General features: G+C 35.6%; 2 protein-coding genes and 1 long non-coding RNA gene across 4 annotated transcripts; 2 read left to right on the forward strand and 1 right to left on the reverse strand.

Moving 5' to 3' along the window:
• Window positions 1-400: 400 nt before the first annotated feature.
• LOC111808903 (uncharacterized) lies at window positions 401-4,222 on the forward strand. Of its 2 annotated transcripts, none has more exons than XM_023695138.2 (4): window positions 401-1,952; window positions 2,135-3,466; window positions 3,546-3,669; window positions 3,745-3,882. In XM_023695138.2, exons 1-4 carry the CDS (start codon window positions 1,188-1,190, stop codon window positions 3,768-3,770), a joined length of 2,247 nt encoding a protein of 748 aa, XP_023550906.2. In that variant the 5' UTR covers window positions 401-1,187; the 3' UTR covers window positions 3,771-3,882. The 2 variants fall into 2 exon arrangements, with proteins under 2 accessions (XP_023550906.2, XP_023550905.2); XM_023695137.2 differs by having other exon boundaries at window positions 402-1,952; window positions 3,792-4,222.
• Window positions 4,036-6,969, reverse strand: LOC111808905 (uncharacterized). The gene is made up of 2 exons (XR_015411552.1): window positions 5,637-6,969; window positions 4,036-5,238 (listed from the first exon to the last, which is right to left on the reverse strand). It is a non-coding gene; the product is annotated as an uncharacterized LOC111808905 (long non-coding RNA).
• A 6,008-nt stretch (window positions 6,970-12,977) lies between these two features.
• Window positions 12,978-16,290, forward strand: LOC111807995 (ras-related protein RABF1). Its single transcript, XM_023693744.2, has 8 exons — window positions 12,978-13,238; window positions 13,488-13,561; window positions 13,830-13,913; window positions 14,046-14,140; window positions 14,298-14,403; window positions 14,844-14,933; window positions 15,058-15,144; window positions 16,024-16,290. The coding sequence occupies exons 1-8, from the start codon at window positions 13,214-13,216 to the stop codon at window positions 16,060-16,062; spliced, it is 600 nt and encodes a 199-aa protein (XP_023549512.1). The 5' UTR covers window positions 12,978-13,213; the 3' UTR covers window positions 16,063-16,290.
• The last annotated feature ends 1,318 nt before the right edge of the window (window positions 16,291-17,608 follow it).

Below are 17,608 nucleotides of genomic sequence, written 5' to 3' on the forward strand. Positions count from 1 at the left end.
ACATTTTTATTGTATTAAAAAAAAAATATATATATATATATATATATATATTTAGTTTTTAAATTTAAAAGTAATAAAATTATATTTTAATATTAGATATGAACGTTTTGGAAAAATTAATAATAAAAACTCATTTTTTTAATTGTATTATGTCATTGATCACAATAAATTATATATTAATATTTTTTAAATTCCGGCTTCCGATACGGACCATGCAAATGCAAACACGACACAAATATTTAATATTATTTTAAAATTGATGCCAGCTGGCATTCAACTATGTGGCCACGTCGAGACCTACTTTAGTAATTGCACCCAAATTCGCGGACTCCAAAATATCAAACCCGCCTTTTATTTTCCCACTCCTTAAAATAAATTGCAAAAATCAATTTTTTAAAAAATAAAAAAATAATAAAAAGAGAAAACCCTAGAAGCTGAATCGAATTCGCCTCTGTAACCAAAATTTTTCTTCACACCTCTAGGGAGAATCTGGCCGTCGATCTTTTCATCCAACGGTTCTCCTCAGTCAGCGACCGCTTTTTTCCTCTTCTTCCCGCCCCCATTTCCCCAGTGGTTTTTATCATAAACCCTAGCCGTCGTCTCTCTGTCTCTCTCTCTCTTCTCTGTCAGTTTGTATGAGACGCTCTCACTCTCACCGATTCTCCGTCATTTTTTCGGATCTAATCTTTCGAGTTCTTTTTTGGGTTCTCCGTCTTTGTTTTTGTCGACGTTTTTTTCGGGGTTTTTTATAGCCTCTGTAAATGGATCTTTGAATTTTTTTTTTTGTTGGTTTTTTAGGTTTGAATCTAGATTATTGTAGAGATACTGTGGTGAAGATTTTTTTATTTTGTTTTTGTTTTTGTTTTTGTTTTTTTGTTTTTTTTTTTTTTGTAATTTCATGTTGGTGCTGTATGTCTCTCTGCTTGTTCCGATGTTTGATTTTAAATTTTTCCTCGCTTCGAAATCTTTGGCGCCAAGTCTTGTTTTCGTGTTAGATTGAATTTCAAAATTCTGGATCATCGTGTATACATACACTGGTTTGAGCGAGTAGGTGGTTGTTAATCACTGGCGTGGCTTTACTTCCACGGCCGCCGGTTCCGATGCCGGTCAGAGTTTGGTGACTGAGTCGATTCTAAGATAGAGAATTTGATTGGTGGGTGGTGTTAATTCTCTATAACCGTACGGCAATGCCGTCTGGGATGAGAAGGACGAGAGTTTTTGGATTGGTTAAGGGTCTTGATGGAGCTAGAGTTCTAAGGTCTGGTAGACGGCTCTGGCCTGAATCGGGTGAGGTGAAGCTTAAGAAATCTAAGGATGCCAGTGACTGGTACCCTGTTATCGACAGCAGAGGAAATGGTGGCGGAAGTGGTCAGGTTAGGCTCCATGGGAAGTGGACCCAAGTTCGAAATGTCAAGCCAAAGAGGGTCGTCGTTGTTAACATTCGTGAGGAGGAGGATGCTTGTGTAGTGAAAGTCCCTGAACCACTGAAGGTTTTGCCTAGAATTGGTAGCGATGGCGAGTCTGGTGATGTGGATAGAATGTTTGGGAAGGTTTATAGCAGGAAGAGGAAGCGGGGTCGTCCCGAAAATGGCTATGGTTTTGATGAAATGGAGGGTGATAATGCTATATCAGGGGATAGGATGTTTGGACTCCGCTTCATTCGAAGACAGAGATCTAGGAAGACTGACATTACACATTGGGAGCCTACTGCAAGTGGACGTTCTACTAAGCTGCATGTCCATAGGCCAAGCGTTTCACCACCGCTGCCCCGCGATCAGGTTCTTACTATTTTCGCTGGGAGTAGTATCAATAATGGCTGTTTTTCCGATTTTATACAATCGGTTCTTAGACACTTGAACAGTCCTGAGCTGAATGTGGCCAAGTTATCTTCATTTTTGTTATCCAATACGATCAATGGAGTATTTGCTTCGACGGGAATGCGTTTCTTGCAGGTATTTTTACATTATTAACGTAGTTGTGCGTTTAGATACACTTGTTTTCTAGGCTGATAATTGGATTCTGTGTTGAAAATTTGTGAAATGGGCTTTAGAGATTTCATTCCCTTGTTTCTTGATCAAAGTAAATACTGTTTAAGTTAGGCATTTCATTGATTTGATCTTGTCCTGTCTTTCAGGGTTATCCTCCTACTGGAAGTTCTGGAATGTGTGTGATTTTTGGGAGCAGGCAGTGTATTCCAATGTTTCATTTGGATTTTTCTGCTGTTCCTTTCCCTTTTATGTACTTACATTCCAAGATGTTTCTTAGACAGACTCGGATTCAAGCTCGTCTTGTATATAATAACGAACAGTTAGATGTAGATATGAGTAGTGATAGTGAAGAAGACAGCATGGTGGAAGAGCAACATGTTTCCAATCCTCCTGTAAGAAGTTCTTTGGATTGCAAAACCGTGGCCTTTGGAGTCGATCATACCAATACTCGATCTAATTCACAGTTGTCTGTTAGAGCTTCGAGGTTAGGTAGTCGGGCCTTGCAATATAGAAATGGTTTCAGCTCTCGTGGTATACGGAAAAGGAGAAGTTCACTGAGAATGAGGAGACCTAGAAGCCATTCTCTTGCTGCTATGCAAAAATCTGTTGGCATTTTTGGGATTGATGATATGAAACGCAGTGTATCTTTTCCTTCTGTAGCATCTTGTAACAGGCACAAGAACTCCGCCCTTAGAGATTCTTCTGGGCGTGTGAGTTCGACTGCATTGGGATCGGCAATGGATGTTGATTCATCATGCTGCAATGCCAATATATTAATTGTAGAAGCTGATAGATGTATGAGAGAAGAGGGAGCTAACATTGTGTTGGAGTTCTCTGCCTCGTGTGAATGGCTTCTAGCGGTCAAGAAAAATGGTTTGACTCGATACACCCACAAAGCAGAAACGGTTATGAAGCCCGCTTATTGCAATCGGTTTACACATGCGATATTGTGGTCAGCTGATAATGGTTGGAAGCTGGAGTTTCCGAATCGCAGGGATTGGTTAATTTTCAAGGATCTATACAAGGAGTGTTCTGATCGCAATATACCGTGTTTTACTGCTAAAGCCATTCCTGTGCCTAGAGTGTCTGAAGTTCCAGATTACGTCGATAGTAGCTGTACTTATTTTAAAAGGCCAGATACGTATATCTCAGTAAATGACGATGAGGTATGTAGAGCGAGGGGGAAGAGTACAGCCAACTACGACATGGACTCTGAGGATGAGGAATGGTTAAGCAAGTTCAACGACGAGCTTATTGCAACAGACAAGCAACATGAATGTCTTTCGGGGGATAGTTTTGAGCTGATGATCGACGCTTTTGAGAAGGAATTATTCTGTAATCCCGATGCCTTCTCTGATGAGAAAGCACCTACTGATATGTTCATGCTTCTTGGTAGCCGATCGACAGTCGAGTCATTGTTTACTTACTGGACGAGGAAACGAAGACAAAGAAAATCATGTCTGATACGAGTTTTCCAGGTACTTTTTTCGCTATACATGTTCGGTGTGCATTTGTTTTTAAGACCATAAGTGAATAATTATTTGGATGATCTTCCAGGCACATCAATCAAAGAGGAAACCTCCTGTGGTACCGAAACCGATCATGCGAAGAAAACGATCAATCAAAAGACAGCCTAGCCAATCTGGGAGTGGGAGAGCTACCCAATCAAGTATTTTAAAAGGTAGAATTCCTGGGCAGCCTTGATGATTATTGGCTCTATTTGTTTACCATTTGTGCTTGTTTTCTTTATGCATAGTGTTTATCGTCTTGACGTCGAGTTGATGACGGACGGTCTTTGTGCAGCCATAGTTTCGAGACGAGATGCTGTGGAGGAACAGAATGCTGTGCAAAAGTATGAAGAAGCCAAGGCAGCAGCAGAGAGATGCATGGAGAGCGCTGTTAGTAAGCGGCAAAGGGCACAGTTGCTGTTGGAGAATGCAGATTTGGCAGCTTACAAAGCCGTAGTAGCACTCAGAATTGCCGAAGCAATTCAAGCATCAGAATTGCCTGAAGCTGCCGCCGCCGCAGCTTGTTTTCTGGAATAAGATTTTGTTTCCTTTGGGAATATCCCAATTGGTTTAATTATTATTATTGTATAGTATTTCATTAATATGTACATTCTATTTTGTATTATGATTACAAGAATCTCTCAGCACCCACCCATTATGTACAACAACAATGAGATGTCCTGATTTTTCCCTGGTCCTAAATATACCAACTTATCTAATATGTTCTATGTTGTAATACTCTCCCATCTCGATTGTGGGTATGGGTCATGCCGAACAAACTCGTGGGTGATTCGGTGATTGTCCTCACGAGACACAACAATCCTCAAGAACACGAATGGCAAGGCTGACAAACGAATGATGATTTAGCAAAGCTTCAAATGTCAAATCACCTCAAAGAGAGATCCAACCTTCCAATTCGGTTGCTGAGGTGGGAAAGCCTCGAACCGAGCTTGATTCTCTTATCAAACATCTAAAAGCAATAGGATGTTCTAACAGGTCTTTCTTCTTTCCCAAATCGATTGTTTGGTGGGGCGGGTCACAAGATGTGGCTTTTTCCTTCCCTGCTGTCTGTTCGGGATTGTCTCTTCTTCCTCTTCCTTCCTTTTGTTAAGCAGGTCCCGCTCCGTCCAAAGCTTCTGACAAAGAATAGCATTCAAGTTCTCCATGGTCTATCCGTCTGCAACGGCTTGATTAACACTTTTTGACAAATGCTAATTATAAATGTCCTGAAAGGAGGGAGCATTTTACAACTACACAATTTCCTTTCTGAGCTGCTCTTTATCATACTCAACTTCCTTTTGCATTGAACTCAACGCCATCCAAATCCTCCAAGTATATTTCCTCTTCCATTTTGTTTCCCCCCATTATCACTCCCCTCGTGGGAGAAAACATAGACTGAGTCGCGGTTGATATTTTTCGACATTGTGTTTGAGAAATGTTGTGAGGAGCACCGTAAAATGGTTTCGCTCATAGACGGATTTTTAGACATCGTATTTTCTCCTTCCAATATCACAATATTCCCCTGGAAAACAACATTGGCACTTGGATTTCGAATCATTACCTTCGCCATTTTTGCACTTTGCCAGCCAGCTCAAAACTCACTCTTCCACCTCTCCTTTCAGAAAAGCATTGTCGAGTCTTTCTGCATTCGTCAACCAGAACAGGAACTTCAACACCATTACACTTCGATCTGCAGGACACCCTCAAATTCATCTTCACTCTTCCCCTTAGCAGATTTTTACCTGTCATTCAACAGCACGTTAATGCTTTCATACCTTTGCATAACAAAATATATATTTTTTCTCAAGTCCAATAAGTTGTGTGGGGATTGGAACCATGGATTTCTTAATCGAGGGCCAACGCCTTAACCGAATAACAAAATAACTTACATACCATAATGCCAATTCAAAATCTGCAGGCGCAACGTAAAGAATTTACTTTCAAGTGAGAACATCAGACATGCTTTGACATAGATATACTATAAATGGGAACATTAGACATGCTCTGATAGTAGAAGTAAACTTTAAACAACATTAGTCGGATCTATGGACCTCATTGTCTCCCCTTTTTTTCTTATTTGAGGGAGATTCAGTCAAATACTAATCAACACTATAATTTTGAAGTATAAAATGTTACTTACTTCTTAAGAAAGACTCAAGAGCTTCAATCGTTACAACTATCCGCTTATCGGGATTGCTGTGTGACAGAAAAATGTTGCAGACGATAATAACAGGAGGCCAGATGACAAGATCCTCCTTGTGAACCACTGCTTTTTCCTTTGGCAAGACCTCAGGAACCCATATTACAGTGTCCTGACGAAGAGCTCTCATTTCCTCGGCAGAATATCCAATATTCCTTAAATTAAACCTCCAGCTTTCTTCAAATTTAAGTGAACGTGAGACTTGAGGTTTATCTGAAACTACATGGTTTCAAAAGTTGAGTCCTTCATTGTCAAGAATTCGCACATCAAGGGAAGATGGTAAGAAGTCTTTATAAATTGATGTCGGACCGATATCCATCGCGTGCTCTTTTCTAAAGCCTAAATTTTCTGATCCGTCATCCTTCCACGGCCATTTGAACATCTCCCTTCAATAATTTCGCTTTCGTTCCTAATTCTTGAATCATCATGCCGATACCGAACGTCATGCTTATAATCTACAACTTTGTTGACAGCAGAAAATTTCCTTGGCTCGGGTAAAACATGTGTGCAGCGAATCCGAAAGCTGCCTGTGATCATTGTGCAGGAACACTTCCTCGTAGTTGAGCATTTTCCTCGCTTGACCCGATGATATTGTTCCTTCCAGTTCTCAGATGATAATCCTCGTCCCTCCTTTCAGTGGTATCAACCCTATGAACCAAATCCTACTTCGCTTCGGGAGCCATCAATTCCGTGAGGGCTCAAACTTCTCCTAAGACACGGAGATCGATCCAGTGTCTCCCGTCGGGACTTACCATATCAATCACGATCCAGATGAAGCCGATCCTGAGCATGTAGTTCCATCTTTTCCGACTCTCTGACATCGTAATCTTCACACCTTCGACATCGCGTCTTTAAGTAATTAGCTGAATTACTCCTGAATAGCTAACAAAGCCCTAAATAAAACCCTAGAATCGTTGAAATCGATCGATTCGCACCAAACAGTCGCAACAAACAAACAGAAACATTCGATTCCCATGACCTAACCCACCCAATCGAAATATCGAACAGGAGTATGGAACAATAATCGCAATAAAATCTCAACAAAAACCTGATAAAGGAATTATCAAACTGGGAAAAATTTCGAACCTTCGGAGGTAGATTTTGTGAATCCATTGATCTTGTTTGCAATACTCCTTCCCTTATGCTTCCATTGTAGAAATCACAAATCACAAGCAAACAACTTCTTGGCGACCGAGATTTCCTTTCACCTAATACGATCGAGAGTTTGGGAGAACGGCATTGGCTCCGATTAGGCCGAAATCTAACTAGCGCGAACGACCAAAAACCGATTATTTATAGCAAAATTTGCTAATAGCAGGTTTATATTAATTAAATAAATAAATAAATAAATAAAGCTTTTAAAAATACACTCTTTTTTTTTTCCTTTAAAATTAAAATTTATTAACTCGCATTTATTTAGTCCTGAAGCTTCAAAAAAATAACATTTTAAGATATATTAATTTAATTTAAAAATAAACTCTTCCTTCTCATACGTACCGTAATTTAAAAATAATTTAATTTAATATATATGTACGGTAATCTTCTCATATAGTTCGGAGGGTTAAAATATTCTGACACTACGGTGAGATCCCACATCAGTTGGGGAGAGGGAAACGAAACACTTTATAAGGGTGTTGAAACCTCTTCCTAGTGGACACGCTTTAAAACCGTGAGGCTAGCGACGATATTTAATAGGTTAAAGTAGACAATATCTAATAAAAACCTAGCGGCGTGTCAGTGAGGACGCTCTTGCTGGACCGAAGCATTCCTTATACGGATATGAAAATCTCTCTCTAGTAGACGCGTTTTAAAATTGACGTAACGGGCCAAAGTGGACAATATCTGCTAGCGGTGGGCTTAGACCGTTACAATCACTATCACTCTTGTATGTACGATACTCCTCTCATACGCTAACTAGTGAGCTTTAAAACCGTGAGGCGAGTGACGATACTTAATGGGCTAAAGTGGATAATATCTAATAAGAACCTAGCGATGTGTCAGCGAGGACGCCCTCACTAGACCGAAGCATTCCTTATACAGATATGAAAACCTATTTCTAGTAGACGCGTTTTAAAATTGACGTAATGGACCAAAGTGGACAATATCTGATAGCAGTGAGCTTCGACCGTTACAACCACTATCATTCTTATATGTACAATAATCCTCTCATATGCTAACTAGTGAGCTGGGAGACCTCAGGTCCAGCTCAAAGGGTGGGGATATCCCGACCCTGCTTTGTCATCCCCGTGATATCAGGAGCTACACTTCTTGCAACGCTTGATAATTTTCTGTTTGTATTCGTCTCGTGTTTTTGTTGTTGAAATTTCTTGCAGCATCTTACGCAGTCTTTCCTTTAATTAGTTCATTGGTTACAGTAAAATGAGTTGAATTGAACCACACAAAATTTATTGTTTTTTAAAATATACATTTTTGCTAACTATATAATTATATATACGTCTATTTATTTTATATATTATTTAATTTCATAATTATTATTTTTTATTATTTATTCTCCAATCACCCTTAAAAATAACTTTTAAAAAGCTGCGGTAAATGTTAAAAAATAAATAATAAATATTTTACAAACTAATATTATACTTTTATTAAGAATAAATATTTGATAAATTACTCCGAACCAAACCTAACTCAAAATATTTATGGTCAGATTGAGTTGGGTTCATTATCTAATAAACAATTAAGTTTGGTCTAAAAAATGTCTCAACCCGACTCAACACAACCCATAACACCTCTAGTTTTAGACATAAACCAACCGCTCGTAGGCATTAAGATATCATGGTTTAATTCGATAAATCTTGCATAGATATACGAGGATTTGTTGTTCTTTACATCTTTCTCGACAACGGGATAAGTTGGGCATCGGGAAGTTAGCGTTGTAAGGAAATCAGAGCCGTGAATTTATATTATAGATAGTTCAAACATGCTCGAGATTATTTTTTCTTTTGAGAATAGACGTTTTATACATCAAATCATAGTCAGACCGACAATCCAATCATAAATTATAATTAAAACTTCATTCCATTTGAGTCCATTTCTAAAAATTGAAAAAATAGAAGTCCACCCAAATTGGAACATTACTCCAAATTGAAAAATTAGGGGTTCACAAAAAGGGAAAAAAATGTGTACAAATATGCGCGCACACATATATACATATACGTGTGTATATATATATATTAGGGTTTTTATTGAGGACCAAATTGTTGCGTACAGCCGATGTGGGACAGAAACAACAGTACGGAAGACTCATAACAGCCTTGAATTCGTGTGTCGTTTGGTTTGGTTTTTCATTTTCATGGCCATCTCTCCCAATGGCCAATCCCCAATCAAAGAAGATACATGTCACTCACTCAATCTCTCTCTCTCTCTAGACCCACAAAAACAACAAAGAGAGAGAGAGAAAAAAAAAACCCTTAATTTATTTTTTTCGATTTCTCGTGTTTGATCCTCTGTTCAGTTTGTCGGCCGATAAGATCTTTGAGATTGACGAGCTTGTATTCGGTAGATTGAGTCTCGGAGAGTCAAAATCTTGCCCACAAAAACAACGAAAAGAAGAAAAAAAAATCCTTAATTTATTTTTCTCGTCTTCTTCATGTTCGACCCTCTATCTAGTTTGTCGGCCGATAAGATCTTTGAGATTGACGAGCTTTTATATGCGCTCGGTAGATTGAGTCGAGAGCCAAAATCTTGCCCACATAAACAACAAAGAGTGAGGAAAAAAACCCTTCATTTATTTTTCAAGTCTTCCTCACGTTTGATCCTCTGCCTAGTTTGTCGGTCGATAAGTTCTTCGAGGCTGACCAGTTTTTATATGCACGTGATGGATTGAATCTCAGAGAGTCAAAATCTTGCCCACAACTCGAATCAGGGGACTTGAAAATTCATGAGTAACTGAAAACAACTCCCTCGAACAACAGGGACAAAATAAAACAATGAAAAAAAGACAACCCAATTGAGATTTTAAAGTTTTCTCTCAAATTCATCTTCGATAATGCTAAAGATTCAAACTTTATCCTCTTTTAACAAATAATAAGTGACTCACCATCTACAAAATCCGAAAATCAGGTTATTTTGATTTTCCAACTCGACAAACCCTAAAAACATTTGGGTTTCGAGATCAAAATCTCGAGACCCATCGACACAAATCAAGAAAGAAAACCGCCATGGATGAAGATTAGAGCTTTGAATTGAAAAGTGAAGAACATAACTAACCTTTATGAGTATTAGATTGTTGAGATCCCAACATATATACATATACATATATACATACATATATATATATATATATATATATATATATATATATATATATATATATATAGCCATTGAAGCTATTGCTAATGCAGCATCATCAAGATTCTCAACCAAACAAGCTTCAAAAAAACATGAACTCTCAAAAATCATTGTGAATATTGATGATGCCGCACAAGCAAATTATGGCTGTGATTGAGTTGTTGATGAACAAGAACAAGAACAGGAGAGAGAATAAGAACAAGAGAGAGAAAATTGAAAGAAAGGAGTGAGAATGAGTGGAAAGATGGAAGATTTAAGGTGGATATATACACACGAGGGCTCAAAGACAAAGGAGCTTAAATGGAAATTAATATATATGAGCTGTTCCTTTCTCTTACAAGTCCAAGTCCTAGATTGCTGTCCACCTCCCTTTGCCACTTAGCTTAGGGGGCCACTTCCCCCTACTCTCCTCGATTCCCGACTCCGAGTATAGCTCAATCAGATCAACGACGCACTCTGCGTCTTCGTAATAGTAAGATATTGTTCACTTTCAGTGTAAGTTTTTGTGGGCTGTCGTTGGATTCTCGAGTACTGCTCCGTGCATAGCTTAATTAAACTATACGATATTGTCTACTTTACGGTGTCATTTAGAAGCTCGATGGGTTTTGTTTTTTTATTTTAGTCGTGTTTGGAATGTAAATGGAATCTCGATTTTGAGCCATAAGTCGATTATGAAACGTCTACTTTTTGCATATCTTTGTGGGGTTTTGCTATATATCTTAAAATTTGACACGATCAGGATTCACGAGTCTCGTACCAACTTAAATAATGGTCTTGAACGCTCAAAATCTATCTGATATCAGGTATCGTAGATTTGCACTCTCGGTGTACATGAAGAAAATTGAGCACAAGAAACGAGTATTGAGCGAGTACGAGATTTAAATCTAAATTACGATTCTGAGTATAGCTAGGTGTTACGGTCCTGATTGCTATTTCAAAGTCAACGGCTCGATCTCCCACTTCACGATTATTTAAAAAAATTCAAGTATACCACTAAATTGATAAGATATTAATTATCATCTCAAAGGTCGATAGCTCGATTTCTCATCCACATTAACAAAAATAAAGCCCTAAATTACTTGATCGTCCTTAACCTATGTTACGTGAATTAGTGTCTCTATAATTAATTAAATTTAAATTTGAGGGCAAAATGGTCCATTACTTGAACGATGTATTATGAATTTCAAAGGTTGTTAAGTTAATAATTAGAGAATTAATTAATTCCTTCAATGAATTCGGCTTGGTTGTTACATTTTTATTTATTAAATTAAGAAAATTATAAATATATGGTTATATCGTAATTAAGTTGTAAAGTGGGGGCATAGTATAACACATAATTAAAAATATCCCAACGAATTATACTAATATATATTTTTATTAAATAATGAATTATTTGTTCTCGTATATATTTAATTAAATTCATATTTTTTAAATAATATTTATTTTGGAGAAAAGATTATATTAAATAAATATATAAAAAAATAAAGATGGGTTAATTAATTTAAAAAAATTGGGTGGAAAATAGTATAATGATAAGGGTGAAGAAAAAATGAAGATTGTAAGCAGAAAAAGTAATTAATGAAATATTCCAAAACTGATAAGGCAATGTGATTGGTGCAGCCCTTGTGGGCCCCACTAATAATGCTACATATTCTTCCCTCACTGTCTCTACAAAAATTAATTGTACTCTCTGTCACTTGGTCCTCCCATTTCACCATAGTTTTATTTTTATTTATTAAATATTTCATTTAATATCCAAATTATATATATATATATATATATATATATATATATATATATATATATATATATATATGAATGATTCACTATATTTACGTTGAATTAAATTAATATGTAAAATAAAATATAGTTTCAACAACATTCTTAATTAAAAAAAAAACGGTTCATGAAAACTTTGTTATATAATTTATGAGATGTCAATAAACTGATTTCGTCCCTATATATATATATTTATTTATTTATTTATTTATTGTAAATTAAATCCAAACCAGGAGTTATTTGTTGGTTGATTGGTAATAATAATTTAATAAAAAAGAGGAAAAATAAAGGGCTGAGTATTAAAAATAAATTAATTAATGTGGCCAAAATAATAAAGTAAGTGACATGTTTTTAACTTTTAAAAACCACATACAATTGTTCATAAACGTTCCTTTAATGGCCGACAACCTAGTACTCCTTTTTTAATCCTTCTAATTTTTTATTAATTTTTTATTATTTTTAAAATTTAAAATTTCCTCCCTTTTTTTCTTTTTTATTTTTTTAAATCTCTTACATATAATTCGATATTAAAACATTTTTTAAAATTTCGTAAAATTAACACGTTACCTCAAACATGATTTTTAATAGTAAATATGAGGTGGAAATTTGAATCTCTGACCTCTTGATCGTGCATATTTGATTGAATTACACCCGACTGATAATAAATTGTGCAAAAAGAATTAGAGGACTGATCTCCAAAATATATATATATATATATTTAATAACATTTATATTTAGTTTAAAATAAAATATTTAAAAGTCCCTTAGTAAATATCTAAACATATTGAAATTAAAAAAAAATGTTGGATTCTATGTACCAAGTTAAATGATTAATTAAAAAAATAAATATCAATATATATATATATATAGATATATATATTTTTAATAATGAAAATATATAAAGACTAACCTGCGAAAATATTTCAATAATAATAATTTTTTTATTTTAAGAGAAATCAAACTATTCTAATTTATCAAATAATTTATTATTGACACCTAAATTATCGTCAGCATTTCACTCCTGTGGTGGGCCTGCAGTTAAGATTACGTTCAGGCCCAATAAGGTTGTGAAGCCCAATTTGTGGCCCAATAGTTTCAATAGACCAGCCCAATTTAGTTCTTATTAAATATTAGTTTTAAAAAAAATAAAAAAACTCATAATTTTAAAGAATAAATAACAAAATGGTTATATTGCTGTAAAAAACAGACGTGTCGTTTTTACGCGAGACAACGCTGTTCTTCTTCGCGATTGAATTGAAAGCAGAATTGTGAAGCATTGGGAAATTCTTGGCAGCCATTAACGAACCAGTCCCGAAGGCGCAAGCTTATTCTTCTCTTTTGCAGTATTCTCCAATTGTTGCGTGGTCTCCACGAAAGTTCAATTGACGGAGAAGTGCTTGGATCGGTTATTTTAGATATCCTTGATCGCCATGGGCTGCTCCTCGTCTCTCCCTGGTATTTTTCTCGAATTTCGTTGCTCAAGATTTGCTAGGGTTTTCAGATTCTTTATTCGTCTATTTAAGTCTGATCGAAGCGGTGGTGTATTGAGAATTTCGGAGGTCGATTGTTTGGTCTGTTTGGAGTTTTCTCGATTCCTTGATTTTCTTTTACGGGCGCATTAGGGTTTCGTGGGTTTCAGTTTTTTATTTTACTTGCAGAAGTTTATGTCGAGTTTCAATGATTTTTTGGGGGTTTATAATGCAGACAGGGCTTCTGGGCGATCGGGTGTGCTTAATCCAGAGAACAATGCAGCTGATTCCAAGAATTTGCGCGTAAAGGTGTTGAGATGCAAAGCTTATTCACTTGTAATCCGATTCTTTTTAGTGTTAATGGAATAAGGCCCCTTAAGTGAGTTCGATTTTAGTCTGATAGTTGGTATATGTTGACTTACAATTCTTTCCTGTATGAAGACAAACAGAGGATGGCTAAGATGAAACAATGCTATTTTTAATTTAATGAGTTTTGAAGTTAAATACTGTGCTTACTTAGGAAGCTTAAAAGTTTTTATGATTTTTTTAACCATCTTCTCTTTTTGACTTTATGCAGCTTGTCCTGCTAGGTGATTCTGGTGTTGGTAAAAGCTGTATTGTTCTCCGCTTTGTCCGTGGTCAGTTTGATCCGACGTCTAAGGTCAGAACTATGTACAGTCCATAAATTCTTAAAATAAATCTATGCTCAATACAAATTAGTTTACGCTTTTATCATTCCATTATCGAAGGAATTACAATCGTTTGATTCGACATGTTTGTTGAGAAAATTCAGGTTACTGTTGGAGCATCATTCTTATCACAAACAATAGCTTTACAAGATTCCACAACGGTAAAATTCGAAATATGGGATACCGCTGGGCAAGAGAGGTAGGACTATCTTAATCTCTAGTTGATCCTCAAACACGTGTTTTTAACTTCTTAGCAAGTAGCCTTATTCTCATTGGTAGCCATTTTCTAGCTTACTTCGTGTTTGCAAGAGATTTTTGTTGCAAAAGGTTATCACTGTTGATTTGTCTTGATTTAGGTATGCTGCATTAGCTCCACTTTACTATCGAGGTGCTGCAGTTGCAGTTATTGTATATGATATAACAAGCTCAGATTCCTTCGCCAAAGCACAATATTGGGTTAAGGTAAGTTTTAAAGTGGTTAAGTAGTTTTTGTACTATATTTATTGCTTGTGATTGCTGTATCGATTCAAGTCCAAATTGTATCCATGGGCCTTTTACTTGCGATGATCTTGTTTCATAGTCATCATGCATAAATGAAGCTAAAACTATGAGGCAATTCCTCATTAGTTGAGTATCCCATTCATTGATGACCAAATTTGTAACAAAGGGGAATTCTTTTTAATCTATGGGAAGATTCATTGATGACCAAAGTTCTGTCCCATTTTTAAAATATCAACAAAATTGTAACAGCCATAGCCCACCGCTAGTAGATGTTGTCCTCTTTGGGCTTAACCTTTTGGGCTTCCCCTCAAGGTTTTAAAATGCTAGGGAGAGGTTTTCCTTTGAGCTTAGACTAATTCACAATCTTCATGATTCATATTGGGCATATTGGGCACTTACAGGAGCTACAGAAGCATGGCAGCCCTGATATCATTTTGGCACTGGTCGGTAACAAAGCCGATCTTCTAGAGAAAAGGAAAGTATCTGTTCAGGTAAATTCAGTGTTATTCAATCAAATGGCGTCCTGAGATCATTTTCGTCTATTTTGTTTTTTGCAAAATGGGGAAAAGATCTTGTAACTCACTAATATGAGATACTTTTGTTTTACTTTTGAAGGATGGGACTGAGTATGCAGAGAAGAATGGAATGTTCTTTATTGAGACATCTGCAAAGACTGCAGATAATATAAACGAGCTGTTTGAGGTATTCCTGATTTATCCTTATTATGACTTTCATAGCTGCAATTGATACACAAGTTAGGTATATAAGTTTGTGTAGCGATTTTTATGATATTCCACAGTTCGAAGAGCGGTATTAAACAGTTTTAATTCTTTACTACCATCCCATAATGCACGTTGACGTTTAGAAGCTCAAAATCTGCTTTAGTCATTGTCATAGCCAGAAATCTTCATAATATTCATTAGAGTTGCGGAACTTTAGCAAACCAATTCTCAATTGGTAATTGAAATCAAGAAGATGTGAAGTTTGAACGTTCTTTCACCCCAGCTTTTTGTATGGTGGTTGTATCTATCATTATGCTAGCTCCATAAGGTGTCGAACGTTCACCTTAAATCTCTATCGGTGGTTCTATCTTGTCACGATTGCTCAATGCCACCATTAAAATAGTGGCTCGCTGGAGGACAAGTTCAGTTGAAATTTTTCTGACTGCTACCTCTTAGCTGATTTGTTGTTTGTTTGGACTAGAACGTTCTTTCGCCTATCTCTCTAATTCGTGCGTGCTCGTTCGGATGCTTTATGAAACAGCTAGTTGTTAGGATTTTTTTTGTACGACCGACCTTTTTGTTGAAAAAATGGACTAGTCCTCTGATAATTAGTTATTTTGTATACTTTACCGGAAAATTGAAATCTTTGAGAAATACACTTTGTGGCTTGAAATATGTGAAGACGTTCGATAGTTTTGTCGTGATCACTTAGCTGAGACCCTGTCTCCCTTTCATATAACGCTTCTCTAGAAACACATTTCACCAGATGTTTAAGATCCATGGCTTTGTAGATTTCACCAGATGTTTCCACTCAAATACATTTCAAGATCAAACATTTCTTCTTTATTTGATTTGTCAGGAGATAGCGAAGCGCTTGCCACGACCAACTTCCTCGTGATCTTGCCGTGACGTGAATGATTTTATCAGCAGCAGCAGCTTAATTTTCAGGAAATCAGCTTGCTCCCATGTGATCTGTGTATAGTTCGGTGAGTCCTGCAGCCTTTCGCTTTGTTATTTGATTCGACTTGTTGATATCTTAAATCTAAAAGTGTAACATTAAACAGATATGAAAATGGTGAAAAGATTCATTCCTCCCTTTAAACCACAAACTGCATTTGGTAAACTATATTTGCTGTGACTGATAGAATCATTACTTAGCTTATTTTCCTCTTTCTTTTAGATGCAATCTCTAAGTGCATTGAAGGGATCAAACTGGGCACTCATTTCTATGTGGATGGGTTTATCTTGAGTGAATCTATTAGTCGAGATAGTCTATGTCAGTTGAAATATGCTTATGTTCGTGGAAGCTTTTAGAATATTTCGAACTCTGGCCAAATGTTTTCATCACTTGATCATGATTCATGTCGATCTTGCAATCATAGTATCGATTAGTGATCCCTCGACCTCTCTCTTTCTTGTTTCTTTTTTGGTAATCTAATTAGAAGATAATATATTTTGGGTTCGTATTTCCTACATTTAGTTCTAATTTAATTTCTATAATTCTGAAAGTCTCAAATTGATTTTAGACGACATTGAATTTAATTTTAGTTTGGCCGAGTAATTTTCTTAAATTTGAAAGTTAAATATATGGTTTAGTCCTTTATAGATTATAATTTTTCAATTAAGTCTAATTTTTAAATAATATTTTTGGGGAATTTTCATTCGTTTAGAGACTTTTTTTTTTTTTCTTCTTCTTTTCTTTTTCAATTTAAACTCAAAGAAATTAAATTAGAACTTTTAAAACGAAAATACACCAAAAAAGTTACAAATTTAAGACGTATTCTTTTATGTGAATGGGGGTGAACCGGAGAGGTACAGTCACGTGGATCCCGGCACCACTTGGTACGGTGGCCGCCGCCGGGTCACGTGCTCCTACGGAGGCTCTTTTTTTCTGTTTTTTTTTTTTTTTTTTTTTTTTTTTTTTTTTTTTTTTAAATATATTTAATATATAAGAATATTGTGAATTTACCTGAAAACCAGTGCCTTTATTCGGGTGCAGATGAAAGTTGAAACGCCCATAACATTCTTCACACCCAAGGACAAATCATAATTATATATATATATATATTTATTATTATTTTTTATTTAAATCCTCGACTTCCTATGTTTATAATTTTAATTTTTAAGCTTTAAAATGATAAAAGAAAATAAATATGACTAATATTAAAAATTATAAATAACACCGTTAATATTATTTATATAATTTTTGTAAATAATGTGATAAATAATATCAATATTACTTCCCAAATTGAAATAAATAGTAACAAAATCAATTGAAATTGAATAATAAATATTCCTTCCATTTTCAACCCAAAAAAAAAAAAGAATTTTTTTTTTTGGAACAATTTGAAACTTTTAATATTCCATAATGGAAATTAACTTGAAATTTAAGAATATTCGTTTCTTTAATTAATTGCTGTCCTCTTTTAAGTTATATTCACATA

This window comes from Cucurbita pepo, chromosome 13, assembly GCF_057944985.1.
Source record: "Cucurbita pepo subsp. pepo isolate OVF chromosome 13, ASM5794498v1, whole genome shotgun sequence".
Lineage (NCBI taxonomy): Eukaryota > Viridiplantae > Streptophyta > Magnoliopsida > Cucurbitales > Cucurbitaceae > Cucurbita > Cucurbita pepo.

Excerpts from the sequence above, each read along its gene's own strand:
- LOC111808903 (XM_023695137.2), top strand. The coding sequence starts at position 1,188 with ATGCCGTCTGGGATGAGAAGGACGAGAGTTTTTGGATTGGTTAAGGGT. Across the intron at positions 3,467-3,545 it reads GTCTGATACGAGTTTTCCAG|GCACATCAATCAAAGAGGAA; the intron begins GTACTTTTTTCG and ends ATGATCTTCCAG. Across the intron at positions 3,670-3,791 it reads CCAATCAAGTATTTTAAAAG|CCATAGTTTCGAGACGAGAT; the intron begins GTAGAATTCCTG and ends GTCTTTGTGCAG.
- LOC111807995 (XM_023693744.2), top strand. The coding sequence starts at position 13,214 with ATGGGCTGCTCCTCGTCTCTCCCTG. Across the intron at positions 13,239-13,487 it reads CTGCTCCTCGTCTCTCCCTG|ACAGGGCTTCTGGGCGATCG; the intron begins GTATTTTTCTCG and ends TTTATAATGCAG. Across the intron at positions 14,934-15,057 it reads AAAGGAAAGTATCTGTTCAG|GATGGGACTGAGTATGCAGA; the intron begins GTAAATTCAGTG and ends TTACTTTTGAAG.